Source organism: Phocoena phocoena, chromosome 1, assembly GCF_963924675.1.
Source record: "Phocoena phocoena chromosome 1, mPhoPho1.1, whole genome shotgun sequence".
Classification (NCBI taxonomy): domain Eukaryota; kingdom Metazoa; phylum Chordata; class Mammalia; order Artiodactyla; family Phocoenidae; genus Phocoena; species Phocoena phocoena.
In genome coordinates this window covers 25,607,192-25,631,580 of record NC_089219.1, presented here as the reverse complement: position 1 = coordinate 25,631,580, position 24,389 = coordinate 25,607,192, and the positions used below count along the sequence as shown (strand labels likewise).

The 24,389-nt window shown below is 55.3% G+C and overlaps 2 protein-coding genes across 3 annotated transcripts in view; one reads left to right on the top strand and one right to left on the bottom strand.

Annotated features, from left to right (window-relative positions):
* Window positions 1-20,849: 20,849 nt before the first annotated feature.
* On the top strand, window positions 20,850-23,227 carry MARCKSL1 (MARCKS like 1). 2 transcript variants are annotated; one of them, XM_065889512.1, is made up of 3 exons: window positions 20,850-21,138; window positions 21,522-21,551; window positions 21,959-23,227. In XM_065889512.1, exons 1-3 carry the CDS (start codon window positions 21,052-21,054, stop codon window positions 22,466-22,468), a joined length of 627 nt encoding a protein of 208 aa, XP_065745584.1. In that variant the 5' UTR covers window positions 20,850-21,051; the 3' UTR covers window positions 22,469-23,227. The 2 variants fall into 2 exon arrangements, with proteins under 2 accessions (XP_065745584.1, XP_065745591.1); XM_065889519.1 differs by lacking the exon at window positions 21,522-21,551 and having other exon boundaries at window positions 20,853-21,138.
* A 201-nt stretch (window positions 23,228-23,428) lies between these two features.
* Window positions 23,429-24,389, bottom strand: part of HDAC1 (histone deacetylase 1) — a 43,059-nt gene continuing 42,098 nt past the window's right edge. The window contains exons 13-14 of the mRNA XM_065889202.1: window positions 24,298-24,346; window positions 23,429-24,023 (exon numbers count right to left, since the gene is read on the bottom strand). Coding sequence (XP_065745274.1) covers window positions 23,996-24,023; window positions 24,298-24,346 — 77 coding nt within the window. The 3' untranslated portion in view covers window positions 23,429-23,995. The remainder of the gene's footprint in view (window positions 24,024-24,297; window positions 24,347-24,389) is intronic.

Genomic DNA, 24,389 nt, shown 5'->3' with positions numbered 1-24,389 from the left:
AAATCCATGCATAAGAGGGGCCCATGACAGGAAGGCTGCCTGGAAGCTGAATGAGTATTTCCCACTTTCCAATATTAAAATAATACAGGAAAAAATGTATGTAACCCAAAGGTCAGGTTCAGTCTCCTGTCCCCTGAGATTTAAGTACGATTGACTCAACACCCCTCCTCTAATCCACATGGAGTAGAAGTCTAAGCCTCCCAGAGCACTTCAGATCCCATGGTCACCAGAAAGGGCCACCCTTTTCGACTTCCACGACTTCGCTCCCAGGCAGTCCCAGATGTAGGAGGCTTATTGAAAGAAGAGAGGATGTTTGTCAAAAAGGATCTACTTGGACTTTAGACATCCTTTAACATCCTGGCTCTTAAAAGCCCCTCCATGCCTTTCCTTCCCCTTCACCAGAATAATCCCTGGCTTCAAGCCATAGTGCTGGCTTCTCTCTCCCTCCCTCCTCTCCCCCTTCACCCTTACCTACTGGAGACCACCCCCAACCTCCGCCCTGCCACCGGGACTCTGTTCTTCTATTAAGTGAAGTAATCCAGCTGTTTCAATCCCCACCAAACTCCATGCAGGTCCTACTCCGTTTAACAACCCATTCTGCTGCTCTGCAGAAAAAGGGCCTCCCTGCCAGTAAACAGTACTCACCCTCCTTAGGAGGCCCTTGTAATTTTAGAGAGGAAAAAAAACGGCCTCTGTATGGATAAGGTCTCTCCATTGCAAGCAACTGATGTTAGCTTAAGCAAAAAAGGAATTGATTGTTTCAAGTTGCTGGGAAGGATATGTTAGTGATTAAAGGAAGAACTATAGGAACCAGGGCATCCATTGGGCTGGAATCAAGGATTCAACCCCACTAGGACTGTTGCTTTGTTCCTCTCATCCCTGATTATCTCCTCTGGGCAGGGAACATGGCAACATGGCTGCATCAGCTTAAAAAAAAAAAAATCCCAGGAAGGGGGAATTCCCTTGCGGGCCAGTGGTTAGGGCTCTGTGCTCCCAATGCAGGGGGCCCAGGTCAGGGAAATAGACCCCGCATGCATGCACAACTAAGAAGACCACATGCCGCAACTAAACAGTCCACATGCTGCAACTAAAAGATCCCGCATGCCACAACTAAAGATCCCGCATGCTGCAACTAAGATCCGGCACAGCCTAAATAAAAAAAAAAAATTTTAATCCCAGGAAGGGAGACCTGCTTTCTCCCAGTCTCAGTATACCTATCCCTGGGAAGGCCAGTGATTGGCCCTTTTAAATCACATGCACATTCCTTGGCCAATTACCACTGTCAGGGAGATGGGAGACTACAATTGACCAGGCTGAACTACAGGTAAGCCTACACTTGAGATGCAAGCACAGCCAGGTGATTGACAGCATCACCAGAAAATAATGGTAATGATGGAGAAAAAACATTCCAGGAGCAGAGACAGCTTATATAAAGATCAAGTACCCCTGGGAGGAAAAGAAGCCCGAAAAAAAGGGATAGAGAGTGGCAGGGGCCAGTGTAACAACTCAATTTGAAGGCAATGAGGAGCCTTAGAAAGTGTGACCAGGAGTTCTGTGTGACTGGGTTCTCCTTCAGGCTTCGTCCCTGTTTCATTCAATACAAGTCTACCAGCCAGGCCTGTGCAGGACACTGGGGATTCAACGATGAACTTGACAAACATGGGCCTTGACCCTCATGGAACTCACGTGGCCTAGCAATGACCTGCTGGGAGGCAAATCCCTTCCCTCTGGGGCCATTTCCTCACTAGTTTAAAAAAAAAAAAAAAGCACCAGTGATCTCTATGGACCTTGCCAGCCCACAAATGCTGAATCCTTCCCATTCTTCCTTTCTCTCTTATCTCCCTCACTTCCTTTCTCCAATCTTCTCGACACTCCTTTCCTTTAAAGAAAGATTTACTGGGACTTCCTTGGTGGCACAGTGGTTAAGAATCTGCCTGCCAATGCAGGGGACACGGGTTCAATCCCTGATGTGGGAAGGTCCCACATGCCACGGAGCAACTAAGCCTGTGTGCCACAACTACTGAGCCCACAGGCCATAACTACTGAAGCCCGTGCACTCTAGGGCCTGCGTGCCGCAAATACTGAAGCCCGCGTACCTAGAGCCCGTGCTCCGCAACAAGAGAAGCCACTGCAATGAGAAGCCTGTGCACCCCGCTCCCCACAACTAGAGAAAGCCAGCACGTAGCAACGAAGATCCAATGCAGCCAAAAATTTTTTTACTTTTTTAAAATAAAATAAAATTTAAAAAGATTTACTAGTGGCCTAGTGGTTAGGATTCCGAGCTTTCACAGCTGTGGCACGGGTTCAGTCCCTGGTCAGGGAACTTAGATCCTGCATGCTGTGTGGCGTGGCCAAAAAAGGAAAAAGAAAAACAAGATTTACCGCTATGTTTGGTTAGTGAGGGATGCAAAGAATACAGACAAACACCTTGCCAGTGGGCCAGACCCTGGGGCTACATAGCTCTAGAATGGCCATGAGCAAGGGGAAAGGGCATTCCAGGTGGAATACTGTGGACAAAGGCCTTGAGGCAGGAAAGTGGAAGACAATTTCAAGGAACTCAGTTCAATCAACTTTCACCAACACCTACCTGGGCCACACGAGGTGCAGAGAACCCAAGCCTTTATCTGACATATCCCTTGCCCTTGCAGAGCTCAGAATTCAAGGGATCCAGGGATGAGTTAACAGAAGAGAAGCTGAATCAGGGAGGCCTTGTGTTTGAACTTTGTTCTGTAGGTGACAGGGAGAATGACAGGCTCCAACCTGGGTCACTTCACTCTATTTTTCTTCTCCTTTTCCATCACGTTCTCTGTTGCTTCTTCCTTTTTTCCCCCTGGAAAAGTCACTGGCCTAAACTTTAGTCCTAGATTTGAGTCCTGATTGCCATTTACTAGCTGTGCAAACTTGGGCTACATACTTAGCCTCTCTGAGTCTCTATTTCCAAATCTGTAAAATGGGGCTAATGAAACCTGGTGGAAGCTTTCAGTAAAGTCATGCACATAGAGCACTAGGCAGGAATGTCGTGCACCTCTAGCACTGAGCAAGAGAGGCTGCTGCTGCTCCTACCTTTGGCTTCAAGGGGCAGCAGAGAGCCAGCCAGCCACGTCCCCAGGGGCTGGGTGATGCCCAGCCTTGGAGAGGGTTGGGGAATCTCTCTCGCCTCCCTCTGCCAAGTTCCTCACAGTCCTGCTCAGGTGCTGAGGAACTTGGTGGGGAGTGGGGGGGGGGTGTCATTTCCAGGGGAATCCCCAGGTGGGAAAGGCAGAACTGCCTCCCTCACCCTAGAGGGTAAAGCTTTCCCCAGACCCCCAGGCAGGACCCCCACATCCCAGCCTCATTCTCAGCTTGAGAAATGAGGAGGGGCCCAGGGAAAGGAGGATACTTGAATCACTGCCTTCCCTGACTTCTCTCTCAGACACCTTATTAGGCAGCCCCTCCCTAAGGGACCCTCTTTTAGAAGGAGGGGGCGAAGTACAGATGGACCCCCCCCAGGTTACCATGGAAATGGCAGGGAAAGGGTTGCTATATCTCCATGGCAACAATTGACGTCAGCGCTACCCTTTCCCATCGCTTGATATGAGAAGGGGGCAGCCACCCCAACCACAAGCAAATCCCCCACAAAGCCTCTTTCCTTTACCGAGCCAATCAACCAAGGGGTCGACAGGCTTAATATAGCACAGGAGTTAAAAGCACAGACTCTGATGTCAGTCAAACCTTGGTTCAAATCCTCCTTCTGCATCGTTTTAGCTGTTTGAATTTGAGCAAGTCCCTTAACCCTGGAAGTCTAGTACGTACAACAGGGATAGTAAGCTACATGCCTCCGAGGGTTAATGTGAGGATTGCAGGGGATTATGCAGGTAATAGGCAGTGGGCCAGCTCGTGGGAAGTGCACACTGATGCTAGCAACTCTCTAGAGTCCTGGGGACTTGTCAGGGCATTGTGGCTTCTCAGATATAGACTCGAAGCCCCTAAAAGGCCCCCAGAACCCCTAAGGACTGGGCCCTGAGTTTGAGCATTCAGAACTGGGGGGTTCTCAGGGTGAAGCCAGAGACAGTGGAGCTTCCAGACCCTGAGGAAACCCCAATGCCACTTTCCCTGCAACCCCATCACATCTGGACCCTGACCCAACTTCCCCTTCCTCCCCCCGCCGGCCTCCTCCTAGGCCTCCTTAGCAGGCATCTAACACTCGGGACTCCATCTGCTCCTCTAGGAAAAAGCAGGGATGAGGGCCGTGGGAAGACATCAGGCAACCTAACACCAGGTAGATCAGTGGGTTGGACCCCACAGGAATATGGGTGTCCCAGCTCCCACTGGCCTCTCCCCACCTGCCCTTGGGGTAAGGATACTGGAATCATTCTCACTCCCTCTCTCTTCTCCAATTCCCAGTCCTGGTGCCCACAGTCTATTCTGCTCCAATTCCACCACACTGCCCTGAACCAGACCCCCATCGCTACTCATCTTGATTACTCCAGCAGCCCCCTAATTGGTCTTGTGCTTCCTTCCCTTCTTGATTCCTCTAGCCCAGAATTATTCTATAAAGACCACAACCCAGCCATGTAATTCTCCTATTTAAATCTCATCAATGGCTTCTTTACATCACTTGTCCAGCCACGTGGACACCCCTGAGTTCTTCACAAAACCTTCTTCCCACCTTTCAGCACATTGTTCCTTCTGCCTGGAATCGCCTCCTCCCATCCCCCTTACCTCTCAGATCTCCACCAATTGTCACTCCTCAAAGAAGCCTCCTCTGACCACCTGTCCTTCCCCTCCCATAGCACCTGCTTGTCCCACTGTGTACTCATCTCTTCCTTGATCCCTGTTGAGTGCCTGTTTACCCCATTACACTATGGACTCACGGAGGGCAGGGGCTGTGTCATATTCATCCTAACATCCCGGGGCCTAGAATGGAAGCGTTCAGGAGTTGGTAGAATGTTTGCAGATTAGACTGGCTAGTGAATGACTGCTTGATCGGTCTACAGAGAGGCTGAGCACTGTGAGAAGGAATAGCAGAGCCAGCTGCGGGATCTGGGATGGCTTCCCTAAGGAAGCGACACTGGAACTGAGATGAGAAGCAGTTACCCAGACAAGGACATGGCGGTGAGAAATATCCCTGGCCCTGGGACTGGTCTGTGCCACGAGTGAACGTGGTGGTGAAGACACAGAGAAGAGGGACACATTCATGTTTTGGAAAGACAATCCTGGCTGCTCTGTGAGAACAGACCACAAAAGAGATTGAGAGTAGCAGCAGGGAGATCATCCAGGAGGCTGCTGCAGCCTCCCAGGTGAACGGCGATGGGGCCTTGGACCAGGTGGTAGCAGTGGAGATGGAGAGAAGCAATTGGATTTTAGACATATCCTGGAGAGGACAGGATTTCGTAACTGCTTGAATATGAAAAGGGAGGGACAGGGAAGAGTCTAGAACCAAGCCCAGATTTCCAGTTCAGGCAACCGAGAAAATGGCCAAGCTGGGGAACATGGGAGGAAGGGCCGGTGTGGGGCATGTTTGCTGTGAGGTGAAACATCCAGGCGGATGGGGCCAGGAGATAGGTGTTGGGCAGGGAAGAGAGGCTTGGGCTGAAAGAGAGAAGTGAGTCTCTGACACAGGTGGACACCAAAGGCATGGGAACCCATGAGATCCCCTGGGACAGACTGTAGAAGGCCCAAGAACACCCATGATTAGGCAGTGAGCGAAGGATGAGAAATTTGCCATGTGGCGGCAACCACATGGTTGCAAATAAACAGCAAAGAAATCAAGAGTCCACGGTGTCCAGAAAAACAAGGGCACAGAAGTGTTTCAAATAGGAGGGAGTGTTTGTGTCAAAGTCAGCCACTGCTAAGGGGTCAAATCAGATAAAGACTCACGAGCATCCCTTGGATTTAGCAACAGGGAAGTCAGTGGTGACCTTGAAGAGCTGCCCCTGTGGAATGGTGGGGGAGGAAGCCAGACCGCAGGGGTTGGGTGAGGAAGTGGAAACGTGTGTACACAACTCTTTCAAGAATGTTGGCTGTGAAGGGGAGCTGGAGAAGGACCTGGGGTCGAAGGAGGGCTTTCTTCTTTTTCAAACATAGGAAAGACCAGAGCCTGTTTGTTTGCTGCTGGGAAGGAGCCATCAGGGAGGGAGAACTTGAAGACAGGTAAAGGAGGAAGGAATGAGAGGAGGGAAATTCCCCAAGGAGGGAAAAGAGGAGGTGGAATCCCCAAATATAGCCACACAATTGGGAGGCGGGCAAGTCAGGGCCATACAGGGCTCTGGGGCTCAGAACAGCTGCCCACTCTCCCCAGCAGCCAGTGTGAGTCACTGGGGGGAAATAGCCCAAACAGGCAGTGTGGGAAAGGGAGCGGGGCCAGCATGCTCCCCAGGATCCCCAGAGGGTGGGGCAGCAGGGCCCAGCCTGGGCTCTGAGCCCGGAACCCCATGCTCTGAGCAGGACAAGGGCACAGAGAGGTTGTCTCACCCTTTGTAAGGATGGGCAGAGTAGTAGGAAGCCTGGGTCCTACTACTGGGTTTTCTCTGCCCCTCTCTGAACCTGTTTTCCTTTCTGCAAAGAATGTAGGCTTTTAATTTTTGTTTTTTTGGTGGGAGGGTGGGGGGGTGGGGCTGGGGGAGGTGTCAGGGACCCTTTCTAGACTCCTTCCAGAAATATATGTGTGTTTGAACTTTGCAAACAGTATCGGGCCTCCTGAAGCTCCCAAAAACTCAGTCCTGGCTTCCTGATAAGAACTCCTGAACTAGAGGTGGCTGAGAAGCCTTCTGCCTCTGATATCTAAGAGTGCCCCAGAGCAAGGGAAAGGCTCCTGTAAGGGCCATGGGGGCAGAGTTGGGAGGCTCTTAAGCCCGGGAGCAGTGAGGCCTTCTGAGGTGTGGTTTCTTCCTGAACAGAAGCTGGAGGCCCCTGGGTGAAATAAGGAAGGGTTTATCCAAATGGCAGCTGACCTTCCTATCCTGGGCCCCCTCTTGCTGCCTCTGCCTGTCCTTGCCTTTCTGTCCCTGATCCTGGGGGAGGAGGGTCTCAGGGGATCCTCCAGCACTGGTGACCAACCCCCTCCCACTGAAGCAGCTGAAGACAGACCACAGACTAGACCCCGCCAGAGGGGCTGGCGCTGCCCCACCCCGCTCTGCCAGCTGACGCCTCCTGCTAAAAACAGCGGGGCCCGGGGGGACTATGGGCTTTCAGGCCTCCCCCTCCACATCCCAGCAGGTATTAAAGAGGCCGAAGCCGGGCCAGGAGGACTGGACACTATGCTATTCACCGAGACTGCCCACTTCGCGGTGAATTTTCTTCTGTCCCGGTGAGGGGGCCCGGAGGAGGGTGTCGGCTCGATGAAGGGCCCCGGTCTGGCAGCTGCGGGGGAGGAGTCCAGATCCTTGGGAAGGCCCGAGGGGGGCCTCCAATCCCCCTCCCCGCCCCTCCACATGGGCCAGGAGTGACCCCGACCCTCGCGCCGCCGCGTCTGACACGAGGCGGCCGCCTACTCCCCGCCTGTCGTGCCTCCTGGGGTGACCGCTGCCCGTCTACCCCGCAGGCGCCCCCGGGTCACGCCCCCGCACCGCCTTGACCAGGAGTTGTGTTTCCGGGGCTGCCGGGGCCCGGCCATGCCGGCGCCCGCCGCCCACCGCAGCCTGGGCGACTACTGGCTGAGCCCGCAGCGCCGCAGCCCGCCGGGCGCCGCCTGGCGCTGGCCCGCGCGCAACCTACTGCTGCTGCCGGGTACCACCGGGCAGGCGGACTTACCCTCAGCGCGTTGGCCCAGCTGCTACGGCGCGAGCCCGCGCCTCATGTGAGCGCGCGGGGGCGGGGCGGAAGCCCTGGGAGGGAGGGGCGGTGCCTACGGCAGGGGAGGGGTCTGTGGGAAGGGGCGGATCCCCAGACGCGAGGGTCGGACAGGGGTTGGACAGGCTGGGCTTGACTGTACCTAGGAGCGGGAGGAGTGGGAGGAACTAGGTGGGAAGGGCGGGGCCTGAAGCGGCTGACCAAGGAAGGGACTAGGCGAAGCGGGCGTAGACTCAGAGGGGGCGGGGAGCCTTGCCGCCGTCCTGTAGGCCCAGTTTTCCCTCCTTCCAGGTGGAAGCACCGGTGGCAGAATATTAACTACCAATATCTGGGCAAGAGGAAGAGACATCTAGTTCCCCTGCGCCCGTGAGAGCCGGTGAGGGGCGGGGCCAGAAGAGGGCGCGACCTCGGAGGGGCGGGTCTAGAGGCGGGGCCTGACGGAGGTTGGGGTGGGGAAAGGGTGATACCCGGGCAGGAGGTTAGTCCTCCCTGCCTTACAGGCTCGAGGACCCAGAGGGCTCGAGTCGCAGTGAGAGAGGCCCCGCGGGCCGGGCGTGGGTTTCTTCGGGGTTATTCAGCCCTGCCCTTCTCGAACCACCACAAACATTTTTTGGAAAATTGACATTCGACTATATTAAAATTTCTGTTCATCAAAAGACAACAAAAGGAGTAAAATAGAGTTCCAAAGAGGGCTCTTCAAACATAATGCCAACTTGGTGCCCCACGCAGGGAGTGTGGGAACCAGAATAGGTCATGCCCTTGGGCACCAACTGGGTCGGTCCCAGGACAGGAGTCACCCCAGCCCCAGGCCTGATGACCAAACTGAATGACCTAAGGGAAGCGGCCTGCTGGAAGGACACTGTCCTGTGTGTGTCTGTGTGTGCTTGATATTTTGGGGCATCTCTGAATGTTTGCATCACCTCTGAGCATGTGAGCATGGCTCTTTTTCTCTGTGTGTCTGTCTATCCCTGGTCTCTGTGTCCATTTATTTCTTCAACAAATATTTATCAAGGGCCTATTTTAGAGGGTTGTGCCAGGTTTATACTCTGAGTCATTGAGTTCACATTGGTGAAAAGAACAGTTGAAGTCCCTGTCCTCATGGCACTTACATTCTGGTTGGGAAGACAACAATAAAAAAGTCAGAGATATGGGGACTTCCCTGGTGGTCCAGTAGGTAAAACTCCGTGCTCCCAATGCAGGGGGCCGAGGTTCGATCCCTGGTCGGGGAACTAGATCCCACATGCATACCGCAGCTAAGAAGTCTGCATGCCGCAACTAAGAATCACACATGCCGCAACTGGAAGATCCTGCATGCCACAATGAAGATCCTGCGTGCCACAACTAAGACCCGGCGAAGCCAAAATAAATAAATAAATATATTTTAATAAAAGAAAAAAAAGAGATAAACAGTGTGCTGTGTTTGAGAAGATCGAGGTGGGCCAGGTGCTACATTATATGGAGTGGGCAAGGACTGTGTCTTGTTCACAGATCTAGAACAGTTCCTGACTCATAACTGGGGCTCACTAAAGATTGCATGAATGAATCGGTTGGCCGAGTGGTCCAGTCTGAGGAGGTAACTCTTAATCAAGGCTTGAAGGATGAGAGATCAGCCACTCCAGACCTGGGAAGAGTGTTCTGGGTGGAGGGAATAGCATGCATATGTCTCTTGGGTGGCCCTTTGCCCCTGGCTGTCTGTCCTGGAATACCCCTTTGGCTATGTCTCTGTTCCTGTCTGTTGTCTCTGTGATCTTGGGAGCCATGGGGCAGGTTTAAATAGGACCCCTCCAAGCTCTCTGGAAGTGAGGTCACTGCTGAGCTCATTCACTCCACTGGCCCACTCTGGCCTAACCAGCCTAATCTGGACATTCCCCTGGAAGCAATCCCTCCCCTCAGCAGCCTCTGTCCCACGATCTCTGGCTCCTTCCCAGGATAGCATCCTGCAGTCTGGAAGGAAGTCCTTCGTCCTGCGTAACCACAGTCCCTGCTGGGGCAACCGCAGCCCTTTCCTCTCATTCTGCCTCATGGGCCAAGAGGAGGAGATGGGCTGGCCCTACGGCAGCAGATCTTGCCGGGACAGAGAGCCCAGTAAAGGCCTGACAGAGTGGAGGTGACAACCCCTCTGCAGCCCCAGCAAGATGAACCTCAGAGGGAAAGAGACCATCACTCATCTTAGGAGTCTCTGCCACATCCATTATTTCATTTAATCCTTCAATATCCCTGTTTTTTTTTTTTTTTTTTTTTTTTTTTTTTTTTTTGCAGTACACGGGCCTCTCACTGTTGTGGCCTCTCCCGTTGCAGAGCACAGGCCCCGGACGCTCAGGCTCAGCAGCCGTGGCTCACGGGCCCAGCTGCTCCGCGGCATGTGGGATCTTCCCGGACCGGGGCACGAACCCGTGTCCCCTGCATCAGCAGGCGGACTCTCAACCACTGCGCCACCAGGGAAGCCCAATATCCCATTTTTTATATGGAAACTCAGGCAGGTCCAGTGAGGAAAACATGGCAGAACTGGGACCAGAACCCAGGTCTCTTGATAGAATAGTTATAATCCTAACAACTCATATTTATTCCACATTTACTTTCAGCCAGTTATTATGCTAACACTTCGCAGGCCTCATCACAACCCTATGAGGTGGGTACCATTGTTATTCCCATTATTCTCAGATAAGAAGACTGATCAGGGCTCAGAGCCATTAAATGACTTGCCCGAGGACACCCAGCGAGTTCACAGCAGAGCTGCACGACAGCCCAGACAGTCTAGGGTGCTCAGCTACACAAACTGTGCCCCAGGTCCCAGAGGAGTGTCACAGATGTCTGTTTTCCAGGGATTTGGGAAGACAGGCTTCAGGTTCATCTCCTCATGGTCCCGAGGCTAACTTGTGCCAAGCCAGGATGAGCAGGAAGATGGCCTGGAACACTGCACAGTCCTGTGTCCCCTCTCAGTGGATGAAGATTGTCCACCTTTGCCCTCTCCCCTGGTATCTCCATGTTTCTGCCCTTTACTGCCCAAATAAAGCAGCTTTCACTGCTCTCTGGCTCTCCCTACTTTGGGGGATGATGATCTCTGTTCTCCCCATCCACACACACTGAGTTAGACTGAACCCACAGGGCTGGGAGGGCCTCTGTAGCCGCCCCTGAATGTCCCACTGCACCCGTGACCACCCCCCCATGGGGTAGACTGAGTGAACCCGACTTGTTCCTCCTCCCCAGACTCTCACAGGCCATAGAAGGAGAGAGGCAGAGACATACGCCAGCTCAGTAAAGTGCCACAGAGGGTGACATTAGTTTGTTTGGGGCACAGTGACTCCTCTGGAAGATCAGGAAAGCCTTTTGGAGGGGTACCTTGAGCTGAATCTTGACAGATGGGCAGGCCCTGGGTAGACCTACAAAGGGAGTAGCAATGCAAGCAGAACTGGCAGCATGGAGAAAGGCTTGGTGATTTGCAGCCTGAAATGGTATCATCAAAGCGGTCATCCCGCTGAGAGAACCGTGAGACTGGCAGCCAGGAGGGCTCTGCCTAAGATGAAGCTAGCTGGAACTGGAGCTTCAAAGACCTTGAAGGCCAGGCCAAGGGGGTGGACATTCTCCAAGAGGAAGTAGGGAGCCATGGACAGGTTTAAAGGAAGGGAGGGACATGGTCCCATTGTGGCATCTCTAAGCCTAGAGCCCTCCCGGGGTCTCAGAGTCCACTCTGGTGGGCAACGAGTGGTCTCTGACCCTCAACTAGGTCCAAGGCCCTGAGCACCTGTCCCTGTGTTCCCCTTTACTCACTCTCGCAGGTCCTCCCTGGGATTGAGGCTGGGAGTGGATCCCGCTCATGCCTCCCTGCAGGGGTTCGGCAGAGGGTGCTGATGGTTAAAGGAAGGAGTCTTCGGGTGTCCACCCTGACTCATGCACTCTGTGGTCAACAGCAGCCCCCTCCCCACTTATGACCCCTCCCCTGCCCTTTTGGGAGGGGTCTCAGTCAGATAAACAGGTGACTGCAGGGCAGCTGCCCCCACTCTCCACACCCAGCAGACCCCTAGAGCCGTCTCCCTTCCTCCTCTAGCCCCTCTCCCTCCACATGGAACCTCACCCCCATCTCTGGTGCTCTCCGCTCCCTGAATGTCTCTGCACTTCATCTCCTCTGCCCTCTGCCCTTGCCTAGTTCAGGCCGCCTTTGCCATTGTCTGGACCAGTCTGATCAACTCTTCCCTGGTTTATCTCGCCTCCAACTCTGTCCTTTCTAATCTGTGTCCTGAGCCTGTTTTTCTGTGTCTTGTAGGTCCATGTGGGACATGTGGGGTGATCTCCAAGGGCAGCCAGAGTTCTGGAGAGACCTGGGCTGGAGATAAAGATTTCATAACAGTCAGCGTATAGATTCTTTCAAAAATACACATAGAAAAGGATAGAGGAGAGGGACTTCCCCGATGTTCCAGTGGTTAAGACTCTGCACTCCCAATGCAGGGGGCACAGGTTTGACCCCTGGTCAGGGAACTAAGATCCCACATGGCACGGCCCAAAAAAAAAAAGGATAGAGGAGAGAGTGACAGAGACAGACAGACACACACACACACACACACACACACACACACACACAGGGGGATCTTCTCTTTTTCTCTCCAACACACATTTCATTCCAGACGCATAGATCCTAAGGCACCTCAACTCAAGCTGTCCAAAGCTGACCTCTCCTTTTCCATGGTGCCCCGCTACTCCTCCCTAGGCCTTCTGTGTATGGCTTGGCATCTCCTTCCACCCATTTCCCAAGCCAGACGCTCAGGCACCATCCTCGGTCCTTCCTCCTCACCCCCAACATCCGTAGTCCTTTGCTAAGACCTGTCACTTCTGCCCTTGGACCCCTCCTATACCTCTCCCCCTCTGTCTTCCTCCACCTTCAGCAGCATTTGACATGGCAGATCACGCAATCCTTCTGGAAGCCATTTCCTCCTTCAGCCTTCAGGACACCCCTGCTCCTGGTTCTCTTCCCTTCTCTGCCCACGAGCTGAATCCCCCTGCTGGCTCCCCACCCAGAGTGTCAAAGTTGGAGAGCCCCCGGCACTGTCTTCTTGAGCTGCTCCTCTCGGTGGATCCCATCCAGTCCTGTGGCTTCAAATTTGGGAGGCCGGACTTCCCTGGTGTCACAGTGGTTAAGAATCTGACTGCCAATGCAGGGGACACGGGTTAGAGCCCTGGTCCGGGAAGATCCCACATGCCGCGGAGCAACTAAACCCGTGTGCCACAACTACTGAGTCTGTGCTCTAGAGACCGCGAGCCACAACTACTGAGCCCGTGTACCACAACTGCTGAAGCCTGTGCACCTAGAGCCCATGCTCTGCAACAAGAGAAACCACCACGATGAGAAGCCCACTCACTGCAAAAAGAGTAGCCCCCGCTCTCCGCAACTAGCGAAAGCCCACGCACAGCAACGAAGACCCAATGCAACCAAAAATAAATAAATAAATTTATTTTTTAAAAAATTGGAGGAGGCCTCCAAGCTCTCCTCTGAAATCCAGGCTCATAGATCGATTAAGTGCCCGCCTGATGTCTCCACGGGGACCCTAATAGTCATCTCAAACTTAAGCTCCAAGGCTACACTCGCAGTCCCGAGCACTGAGGACAGAGTCTAGCTCAGGAAATGTTGGTGTTGGCTGACTCTCCCTTCTCTCTTTAGTGCAAGTTCCCCATCATCACTTGCCTGGATTATTTCAACAACCAATCTTGTTTCCCTGCTGCATAGCAGGGAAGAAGGACAAAGCTACATGAATGCAGGAAGGAGAACAGGGTATGGCTTGGGGAAAAGCCCAGAGTGCGCTGTGGGGAATCAGACAGGGAGGACCTTAAATATAAGGCACAGACTTTGTCCTGATGGCAGTAGGGAGCCATGGAAAGGTTTAAAGGCAAGGGGGATATGCTTGATTCTACATTTCTGTCACTCTCTCATTCGTTCCTTCACTCATTTACTCCATCAGTCAACAGATATTTATTGAGCACCCTCTACTGGAAAGTGACCCTGAGGCAGAAAACAGCTAGAGGGGCTAGACTTGTGCAGAAAGACAAGTGAGAAAGCTGATGAAATGGCCCAGGTCCATGTGAGAAGGGCCAGTTATGGAGGTGGAGACAGGGGATGATGAGCTGACGGGGGTGGCCTGGTGATGCAGCCCAAGTACCGAGTGGTGGGAAACTGAGTGGTGGGAACCCTAAGCCCAAAGGTGTGGAGCAGGTGGTGGGAGAGCCATCCCTTCCTCCTGGGGAATCTGGAAAGTCCTCAGGAGTGGTTTAAGAGAAGAGTAGAAATTCAGCAAGTAGAGAAGTGGAGAGAGACACTGTAGGCGGAGGGAACAGCCTGTTCAAAGGCCCTGAGGTGGGAGAGGCTCAGCTCTGATGAACTAAAAAGTCAGGAGAGTTGAAGGTCAGTGGGCCAAGGAGCAAGAAGAAGGAGGTGAGGCTGGGAGCCCGATCTCTCGGAGGCACAACATGGAGCATTGAGGGCCAGTCCCTGGGAGGTAAGGCCTCCCTGTGCAGACAGATGGGAGGGAAGGAGAATGTGAGAGGCTGGGAGGGGACAGACAGACGACGTGTGTGTTGGAGGGGGGTCCAGAGTATGTCTTTTCTGGGAATAGTCACCAAAAGGCGGTCCCCGGGGGACACTTCTGGGGTGTGAGAGGAAAGAAAGAAAATCCTCAGGGTTCTGGGGAGAGGCAGATTCCTTTGCCATTTAAGGAATTGACTGAGCCAAATAAATTTCCCTTCTGAACACTTCAGCACCAGCCCCACCACCCGCCCCAGAAGAAAGCTGATGGAGGGGGCGCAAGGTTATCCCAGGGTGGTCCTAGACACCTACCTCCTCTCCCTAGGGCAGGAAGAGAAGAGAAGGGAAGGGAATGGCCCTTGCCCAGCATTTCACGTACTCGCACTTAGGAACATTGTCGAATGTTCCCGCGTGCTCTGCGCCTCAAGTGCTTGGTCCTCAGGGCTTTACGTCATGGTACTAGGTCATTTGTCTCACAATAACCCTGAGGCAGTAGGTATGATCATCATTCATATTTTACAGATGAGGAGACTGAGGCTCAGATAGGGCCTAAAGCCACACCGCTGGGATATGACGGAGCCAGCTCTTCACCACTACAGTTCCCTCCGCACAGCAGTACCTCACTGAACCCTTTGCCACAACTCAAAGTGGCGCCTGGTGTCCTCGTTTTACAGAGTGGGCGTTGCGAGGCTCAGCAAGGGGAAGGGACTCGTCCAGAGTCACAAAGCTAGAAGGTAGCTGTAGTCTGGATCCAGATCATTTGGGGGAAGAAGCTGAATGGGAGAGGTGATGAGTCAAGGTCTGAGCAGTGTAGAGAGGAAAGGGTGGGACTGGAACTGGACTAGGAGAGAGTTTCAGTTTTCCTTTTAAAGGGACTTCCCCTAAATGGGGGGTTTTGGTTGGAAAGTTGTTAGCAGTCCACATTCCACTGGTTTGGCCACCTCTTCCCCCAAAGGCACCCAGGATCTGAAAAGAAACTGAAAGTTAGGGAAAGGGGAGCGGGGGAGGGAGGGAGGAAGGGAGAGGCTGAGGGCAGCCCAGAATAACTGGGTTGAATTTCTGGTGACCTCACTGAGCCTGGGGGAGATAGGCAGGCAAGCTGGGATTACACACCTCTTAGCTATTGGAGAAATTGAGCCCCAGAGATACAGCTCTATTAGATAGTGGCTGGGTCCTGTCCAGTTTGCACAGCCACCCGCAACACACACACACACACACACACACAGAGCGAGAGAGAGAGAGAGAGAGAGAGAGAGAGAGAGAGAGAGAGAGCGAGAGAGAGAGCGAGAGCGAGAGCGAGAGCGAGAGCGAGAGAGAGAGAGAGAGAGAGAGAGAGAGAGAGAGAGAGAGAGAGACCAGGGGAAGAGGGAGGGAAAGGGAGAAATGAAAGGTCTGGGTGGCCTAAAATCCTGAAAGGGAATTTCCAGAATCCCTTGTCTCTGTCATGTGGTGACTGGTTGGATGGTGGGTCCCAGTGAAGGGCCCCTGAGGTGCCCAGTATCCAGACCCAGGTTCAAGGCCCAGGACTGGCAGGAAGGCTGCACACCTGGGTCCTGCTGACAAACAAGCCAGAACCCAGCGTGCCCAGGGTGCTGGGGAGTCAAGTCCCAGGGATCCCAGCCCTGCAGCTGCCTTGCCTCTCCCTGCCGACATCCCTAACTGCTTCTCCCAAATCAGAAGCATCAGGACTCTTTGTGGAGGCCGCGGCTGAACCCAGCACGGCCACACCCCTCTTAGTCCTGACCTCCTCCTCTTCTGCTCACATAAACACTCCGCCTCCCTGGGCTTGTGTCCTCCTCTGTAAGGGGGAACAATGATGCCACACAGCTCACCGGGTCATGAGGTAATGTATGGAAAGCAGTTGGCACAGGGTTTGGTGTACAGTAGGCATGTAATCAATGCTGGCAGCTATGATTATTATCACCGTTGGTCATTCCTACCTTTTTTTAAAAAAAATACATTTATTTATTTTTTACTTTATTTATTTATTTTTTGGCTGCATTGGGTCTTCGTTGCTGCACGCCGGCTTTCTCTAGTTGCAGCGAGCCGGGGCTTCTCATTGCAGTGGCTTCTCTTGCTGCGGAGCACAGGCTCTAGGCGCTCGGGCTCAGTAGTTGTGGCGCACAGGCTCAGTAGTTGAGGTGCATGGGCTCAGTTGCTCCGTGGCATGTGGGATCTTCCCAGACCAGGGCTCAAACCACTGTCCCCTGCATTGGCAGGCGGATTCTTAACCACTGCGCCACCAGGGAAGTCCCCATTCCTACCTTTGTAAAACTCTCCCGTGTGGTCAAGGATCTCATGATTCTGTCCTCTAGGGTTTTTCCTCCTCCTCCCTGCTGGCTCCCTTCCCGGGGCCCTCTCTTGCTGCTGTCCCCACCAGTGGCAGAGCTCCCACCGCCCAGGGACTTCCTGGGTGACCTCATGCACTGCTTGGTTCCAGTCACCCTCTTTCTAGCAGCAACCAGAGATCCAGATTTCCTGGGGTCAGTTCTGGCTGAAAACCTTCTATCTGTTATCCCTTTAAGGTCACCAGCCAGACCCTAGCCTTTGGGCCCTGGCCTTTGGCTCAGGAAACATGATCACATGTCTATGTGCTGAAGCATATAGACTGCAGACTTCCTCCTGGATATCCCCCCCCAAATATTCCCTGGGCACCTCCAACTCAGCAAGGCTAGATTCAGCAACTCCCTCCCAAGTTTGTTTTTCCTCTGATGCCCTATCTCAGTCATGGATCCATTTTGGCAGGTGTCACCCAAAACAGAAATGTGGGCTACAACATCATCACTCCCATATCCCCACTCCCATCCCTGTACCAGCCAGCCCCCAAATCCTAGGATCCTGTGCCTTAAATCTTGCTCCAGACAAGGCCTCTACCTTCATCCCCACCCCACACAAACCATTTGCTGTTCCCCTTTGTGCCCTCGAAGCCCTTCCTCCATCCCCAGCGCCCCCCGCACAGGCCCCTCATCTGACCCTGCTCTGGCTCTTTCTTTTCCTCGTAAGGCGTTGCCAGGAAAGCCCTGAGGCAGAGGCCCTGCGTGACTCACTGCCATGCAGGAGCAGAAGGAGGAACTCCAGTCTCCATGAGTGTGAATCACAGAGGCCAAGCTGTCACCGTACAGATGAGTAGACTGAGGCCCAAGAGGAGAGAGGACTGGCTTACGGTTACAGCAGGAGGCGGGGCTTCCCTGGTGGCGCAGTGGTTGAGAGTCCGCCTGCCGATGCAGGGGACACGGGTTTGTGCCCCGGTCCGGGAGGATCCCACATGCCGCGGAGCGGCTGGGCCCGTGAGCCATGGCTGCTGCGCCTGCGCATCCGGAGCCTGTGCTCCGCAACGGGAGAGGCCACAACAGTGAGAGGCCCGCGTACCGCAAAAATTAAATAAATAAATAAATAAAAGCAGGAGGCGGACCTGGGGCCAGAACTAAGGTCTCCGAGTCCAGCTGATGCTCCCTGGAAGGAGATGGGGACCCTGGGGCTGGGAACTGTGCTGTGCCAAGTCACCATTCCTGAGGCCTCCACTGGTACCTGGCCATCCCCTGGTGTCTCCTCCCCTCTCCAGGCCTTGGCATATGCTGGTCCCTCCCCTAGGAAGGCCCATCCTCCATTTCTGACAAGATACTGCCCTCACCCCTCACCTCGCATCTAACCTGATCACCACCACAGGGCCCTCCTCAGAGGCCTCAAAGTGTCCCCACAGCCTTCTCTATGAGGCGGTGCTCTCTCCTGCCCTCCTTCAGCCCCACCCAGTGCTCTCCCGGGGTCCCATTCCCTTCTGTCCATGGGGACTAGGAGCATCTCAGGACAGGACCAGTGTCTGAGCCTTTACTGGAGAACTGGGACAGATGGGGGATGTGCGAAACAGTTTAGACTCTGCAGCTTCCGCCATCCAAACTCGAGCCCCCCTGTCTTCCCCACTCCTCCTTCCCCTGCCACTCTGCCCTGGCAAAAGCTCACATCTCAAAGGTCCTAAGCACCACGACCTGACTGGCTGAGGCACACACAGCCACTCACACAAACACAAAGTAGCCACTCTCTTATGCACATAACTCATAGTTACACACCCGATCACAGCCAGACACAGTCACCAACACAACCTCAAGGACAGACAGGCAAGGCACATACGCAGAAAGACTCAGAAAGTCATCAAGAGTCACCAAGGCTCTCTCTCTCACCCTAAATACACATCGCCAAACAAAGATGCAGACTCACACAACTACAAAAGTACACACCTGGTCACACACACACACACACACACATACACAGAGTCACAAAGTCTCTCTCACACACAGACAGATACCGAGCAATACACAGTCACACACAGAGAAAAACAGACACACACAGTTGCACACAGGCCCCTGGAGATACAGAACAATGGGCGCATTGTCTGGGCGGGCAGCAGCTGGGGAGGAAGGAGCCCGAGTGTGGATGGAGGAGGCCGTGGGGTCTGCTATACCACCCCCACTCACACCCACAGCATCCTAAGCCTCTTCCCTCTTCCAGAAGCCGGATTAGGCTGGGACCTGGATTTGCTGAGGGATTCAGCTCCCAGGTGCCCCCTCCCCAGCCTCCTTCGATGTCTGGTGGGGGACGCTTGGGCTCCCCTGTGGACCAGCCTCCCTCTGGGGCTCTGGGGACACGGGATCCTTTAGCCCTGATGCTCCTCTGTCCTCCTGGAATCATCCCGGCGATTTGCCTCTCATCCCCACGGGGCAGCGCCTGGATATCGGGAGCCTTAGCATCTGCTCCTAACCTCGGACTCCAACTCCTCCAGGACTCACACACCCTCCATCTGAGGCCTGCCAGCCGGTGCGGGCCGTGCCTGGCAGCATTGTGGGCTCCCTATTGTGGCCGAGACAGAGACGTGGGTCACAACGTCCATCTCTTAGTGGCAGTGGGTAGAGAAGTCACCGTCCTGTCAGTGAGTTGCAGTGGGGCATGATGTCCCTTCCTCTCCCCAAAGCTAGCTCTTCTCACCTCCCACGCTAACCAGGCAGCCCCAGATCTCAACAGAGACTCCTTCCAGGACTTTCCTTACAGCCCCCAGCCCCTTTTTGCAGGTCTCTCCAAACTCTTAGCCTCAGCTACTGGTATCTTCTATGTGCCCTTGGACATGTCACTTTCCCTTTCCGAACCTCAGTGTCCTAGTCTGTAAAATGGGGGGTGCTAATGAAGCCGAGAGTATTCCGTAGTCTCAGAGTGGGGGTGGGGATGGAGGCTACAGGAGGGAGTTGGTATGTAGAAGCCACCTCAGCCCGCCCCCGCCCCTCTGTTGTCAGATCTGTACGAGTTCCTGATTTCTCAGTCCCTGGGGTGTCTCCACACCGCACAGCCTCAGGCCTCCCAGGAGGCCATACTTGTAGGAGGGAGGGAGCAAGGGAGGGACGTGCTGAGCTGTCCCGGACACAGCCTTGCTTTTGCAACACTTTGCTTCCTCCAGCCCCCATCCCCTTCCTCCTGGGGGCCGAGGGCAGGCAGCCAGACACACAACCGGGGCCAGCCAGGACTCTGGGATTCCCCCTGGCCTGGGCTAGGGGGAGTGGCACGAGACTCCAGCTGAAGAGTCTCCAGCCTCCTCCCCCCTGCCCCTGTCCCCGGGCTCCCCTACTCAGGCGGGGCTGACAGCTGGACTGGGCAGCTTGAGGGCTGTCCTGAAGGGGCCATCCAAGGCTCCTCCTCCTCAGGAACTGGAGTGTTTTAAGGGTTGTTGAGCGCCCCCCCTTCGGGGAGCCCTGATGTAGGGGAGCAGATGTGAAGGGAGAGCACCGAAGTCAGACAGGTTATGTCCAGGTCTCTGAGCCTCAGGCTCCTCGGCTTTCAAATGGGGCTGGAGATGCCCCTCAAGATCACGGCACCACCCCAGATGGGACTTTGTCATGGTCCAGGCTGAGAGCAGGAGGGACCAAAGGTGAGCTTATCTGTGGGGGCTTAGTGTGACAGGCCACCAAGAGACTGAGAGGAGGGATGAGGCACGACCTCACCAGTCTGACCAGAGTGACCCTGCGGTTGGTCAAACCTCCCAAGTTGCCCTGGACAAGCAGGCACGTGGGCGGGACCTCGGACCGGTCTCCCGGCCTGAGGGGGCACAAAACCCAGCTGGGGCCCTGCGACTTCCATGACCATATTCTCTGGAGCATAATAACTCGGGACCAGCCGGCTGACGAGTCTGGGCATGTGAGCCCTTCGAAGAGTTCTAGGGGGAGACTGCCAGGGGCTGCCAATGCGGGACCAAGGCGATGGGGGCCACTCCAGGAGCTGGGGCGTCCACCTGAGAGGTGGGCGGTGAGAGGAAGGGACGACTGCTCTGTCCTCTTTCCTCTAGGAGCCCCCCTCCACCCAGCTCGCCTCTGGGCTCGCCTCAGGCACCCGCCTCTCCCCTTCCCACCCTGGACCCCACCTGCCCCCGGTAGCCGTGCGGGTTGGGGAGACCAGACCGCCCGCGTCGCTCACCGCTCAAGTGGGGCCCGCGACTTGAGCCCGCCTCCGCCCCTCGATTGGGCGCTCATTTAAATGTCCGGCCCCGCCCCGAGCTCCGGGCGCATATATATAGGCGGCTCGGCGGGCGGCGGGCGGCATTCTGGCGCGGAGCGGAGCGGCGGTGGGTGTAGCTAGCGGGTCCGGCGCGGAGCGGGGGTGCAGCTAGGTTTCCCCCCGACACCCCTCCCCCTCAGGCGCGAGCCCCACCCCTCCGCCGGCCAGGCCCACCCGACCGAACTATCCCCTGCGGCGCGAGCCCGGGGCGGCTCCGGGCGCCCCCCAGCAGAACCCCCACCATGGGCAGCCAGAGCTCCAAGGCTCCCCGGGGCGACGTGACCGCCGAGGAGGCAGCAGGCGCTTCCCCCGCTAAGGTCAACGGACAGGTGGGTGCGCTCGGCACGGCCCGACTCGTCCCCCTCCTCTCGTACCTCGCCCCCTCTAGGGCCTCGGGCCGGGGCCGCGCGCTTTGTCCGGCCCGGGACACGCGGCGCCCCCTCCCCCGCCCGGTCCCTTTGTTCTCGGCGCCGCAGCCCCCGCGGGCGAAGCAAGGGGAGGGGCGGGGAGGGGGCGCCGGCCGGGCCCCGGCGCCTTCTTTGTTCGCGGCCTCGGCCCCCGGCGCTGCCCCCTGGCCGCCCGGAGTGCCGTGCGGGGAACAAAGGCGCTGCTGGGCCGCGCCAAGGGGGCGCCTGGGGGCCGCGGGGCGGGGGCCGGAGGGGAGGGCAGTCCCCCCGCAGCCTCGACCTCGATAGCCTACGGCTTTTTTTAGGGAGGAGCCGCGAGGTGGGGAGAGCCTGAGGTGGGTGGGGGCCGTTTACACAAAGCAGGAGGCTGGGAAAATAGGCCGTCCAGGTGTGGGGAACAGCGCCCCGGGGCGGCTTCCCGCCCAATATCGGCTGCACGGCTCACCCGCCAACCCGGGATCCGCGGCCGCGGGCGGCCCTGCGCGGAATAGAGAGCGCGCCCCGGGGGAGGTGGGTGGGGGCCCCGGGACCCCAGCGCCTCCTGTCGGCCGTGGCCCCTGCGCCCCTGTGCGGGGCAGGAGGGAGAGGTTTGACGGGATGCCGGCTGTGGGGTGAGGTTACAACCAGGCTCTGGGGGTGCGGCGGAATGAGTCGGGACCCCGTTGCGTGGAAGAGGTCAGAGGCGGGCTGGGGGAGGGGAGTAAGAGCCCCGGCCCTCATTGCTGTCTCCTCTGCCCTGCAGGAGAACGGCCACGTGAAAAGCAATGGAGACTTATCCCCCAAAGGTGAAGGGGAGTCGACCCCCGTGAACGGAACAGAGGAGGCAGCCGGTGCCACTGGTGATGCTATCGAGCCGGCACCCCCTAGCCAGGGCGCTGAGGCCAAGGGGGAGGTCCCCCCCAAGGAGACCCCCAAGAAGAAGAAGAAATTCTCTTTCAAGAAGCCTTTCAAATTGAGTGGCCTGTCCTTCAAGAGAAATCGGAAGGAGGGAGGGGGTGATTCGTCTGCCTCCTCACCCACAGAGGAAGAGCAGGAGCAGGGGGAGATCGGTGCCTGCAGCGAGGAAGGCACTGCCCTGGAAGGGAAGGATGCCGCCACCCCTGAGAGCCAGGAGCCCCAGGCCAAAGGGGCAGAGGCTAGCGCTGCCTCCAAGGGAGGAGACACAGAAGAGGCAGGGCCCCAGGCCGCAGAGCCATCCACTCCCTCGGGGCCGGAGAGTGGCCCTACACCAGCGAGCGAGCAGAATGAGTAGCTGGGTGGGGGCAGGTGGGTGATCTCTAAGCTGCAAAAACTGTGCTGCCCTTGTGAGGTCACTGCCTGGACCTGGTGCCCTGGCTGCCTTCCTGTGCCCAGAAAGGAAGGGGCTGTTGCCCCCTAGCCACGTTCCCTCTCCTCCTCTCCCTCCTGTGGATTCTCCCATCATCCATCTGGTCTTCCTAAGGCCAGTCGAAGATGGTCCCTTGCAGTTTCCCAAGTTAGGTTAGTGATGTGAAATGCTCCTGCCCCTGTCCCTGCCTCCTTCCCTGTCCCCACCTGTGCAGAAGGCAGTTGCTGGTTTTCTTCCCCAATTCTTTTCCAAGTAGGCTTTGTTTACTCCCCAAATCCCTGAGCCAGAGGTGGGGGTGCCTACTCCCACGCCCTGAGTGTCCACTTTCCCCTGTTGTTTGTAGTCTCCTGTGCTGGGCCTAGTGGCCCCTGGGCTGGGGAGGACACTGCCCCTGTCTAGGTTTTTCTAAATGTCTTACTCAAGTTCGAACCTCCAGCTTGTGAATCAACTGTGTCTCTTTTTTGACTTGGTAAGCAAGTATTAAGCTTTGGGGTGGGGGGGAGGTATGTAATGTGAAACAACTTCTTGTTGTCTTTTTTTTTTCCCCCTCCCATTGTTGTAAATAACTTTTAATGGCCAAACCCCAGATTTGTAATTTTTTTTTTTTTTTCTAACTGCTAAAACCATTCTCTTCCACCTGGTTTTACTGTAACATTTGGAAAAGGAATAAATGTCGTCCCTTTAGTGGTGCTTTTTAATGAGTGGTCTTCTGGGGTAGGGTGAGAAGACTGGTCTACCTCAAACCTTGAGGGGGAACTGAGACAGGTAAGTTTGTGGGGTTCTTTTGTTTTTGAGGGGTTGCCCAGATCCTCATGGACACCAGAAGGGCAGGGAAGTGGAGTCGAAATGAACCCAGGGATACTACTAGGAGACAAGCTCAGGAGGGTGTAGAAATGTACCATTTTATTACAAAGATTCTCACAAAAATGAAAATAGTATCTCAAAAAGGAAACTAGACTACCAATCTCCATCTGCAGAATTGGGGGAGGACAGAGAGGGCAGGCAGTGTGAGTTTCTTGGCTCACTGGGGGCCAGTGGGAAGGTATGAGAACAGAATCAATCTAAAAATGGCTGATGACAAGAGCCTGAGAACAACAGGGAGTCCCTGAAGACCCAGCCACCCCTTCTAAAATGCTCAATAAGGGCACCTTTTCAAAGCAGGCACTTCAAGATCTTGTCCTGCTTTAAGTGTATCCCTTCCACCCAGACCTGGCATCCGTTATGGTTCAAAATTAAGAGTTCGGGAGGGATGGGTGGCAAGGCAGCTACTAGAAAAGCTCACCTAACACGTGTGCCCTGAGCTCAGGGCCCTGGTTCCTGTCTAGTCCCTGGGGATGTTTATATTTAATATATTTTTATATAAATACACAGAGAAATAGAAAATATAAAATCTGAGGGGTTGTGGGATAAAGGTGGGGAACTTGGCAAGAAGCCAGAACTGGAGAGGTCTGTTCAGGCCAACTTGACCTCCTCCTTGACCCTGTGGAGAGAGCAGAGATTGGCATGAGATAACCCACCCTAGAGGCTTTAAGGCAAAAGTGTGGGTACAATGACTTCCACAGGACCCCGGCTGCCCAGGTGACTGCTAAAGGCTGGGGCTTCCTAGCTCTGCCTAGAACTGCAGAGACAGACTGGTCCCTGAAAGAGGCCTTTGTAAGCTGGACCAGCTGTCCCTGCGCCTTCCCTCTCAGCGTGGTGGGACAAAGGGGCTGGTGCTCCAATGCCAGGGAGATGATAGACAGCTCCTTCCTCACCCTTTGGCTTCTTGCTTCTCCTCCTTGGTTTTCTCCTCTTCTGTGACTTCTAGAACATAAGAGTGCAGGGATGGCCAAGGGCAGCCCCTCTG

What these genes read in the sequence shown, in the direction of transcription:
- MARCKSL1 (XM_065889512.1), top strand. Translation starts at nt 21,052, where the DNA reads ATGGGCAGCCAGAGCTCCAAGGCTCCCCGGGGCGACGTGACCGCCGAG. An exon ending in CCGCTAAGGTCAACGGACAG is followed by an intron (nt 21,139 to 21,521) that starts GTGGGTGCGCTC and finishes GGCTTTTTTTAG; the next exon opens with GGAGGAGCCGCGAGGTGGGG. An exon ending in CGAGGTGGGGAGAGCCTGAG is followed by an intron (nt 21,552 to 21,958) that starts GTGGGTGGGGGC and finishes TCTGCCCTGCAG; the next exon opens with GAGAACGGCCACGTGAAAAG.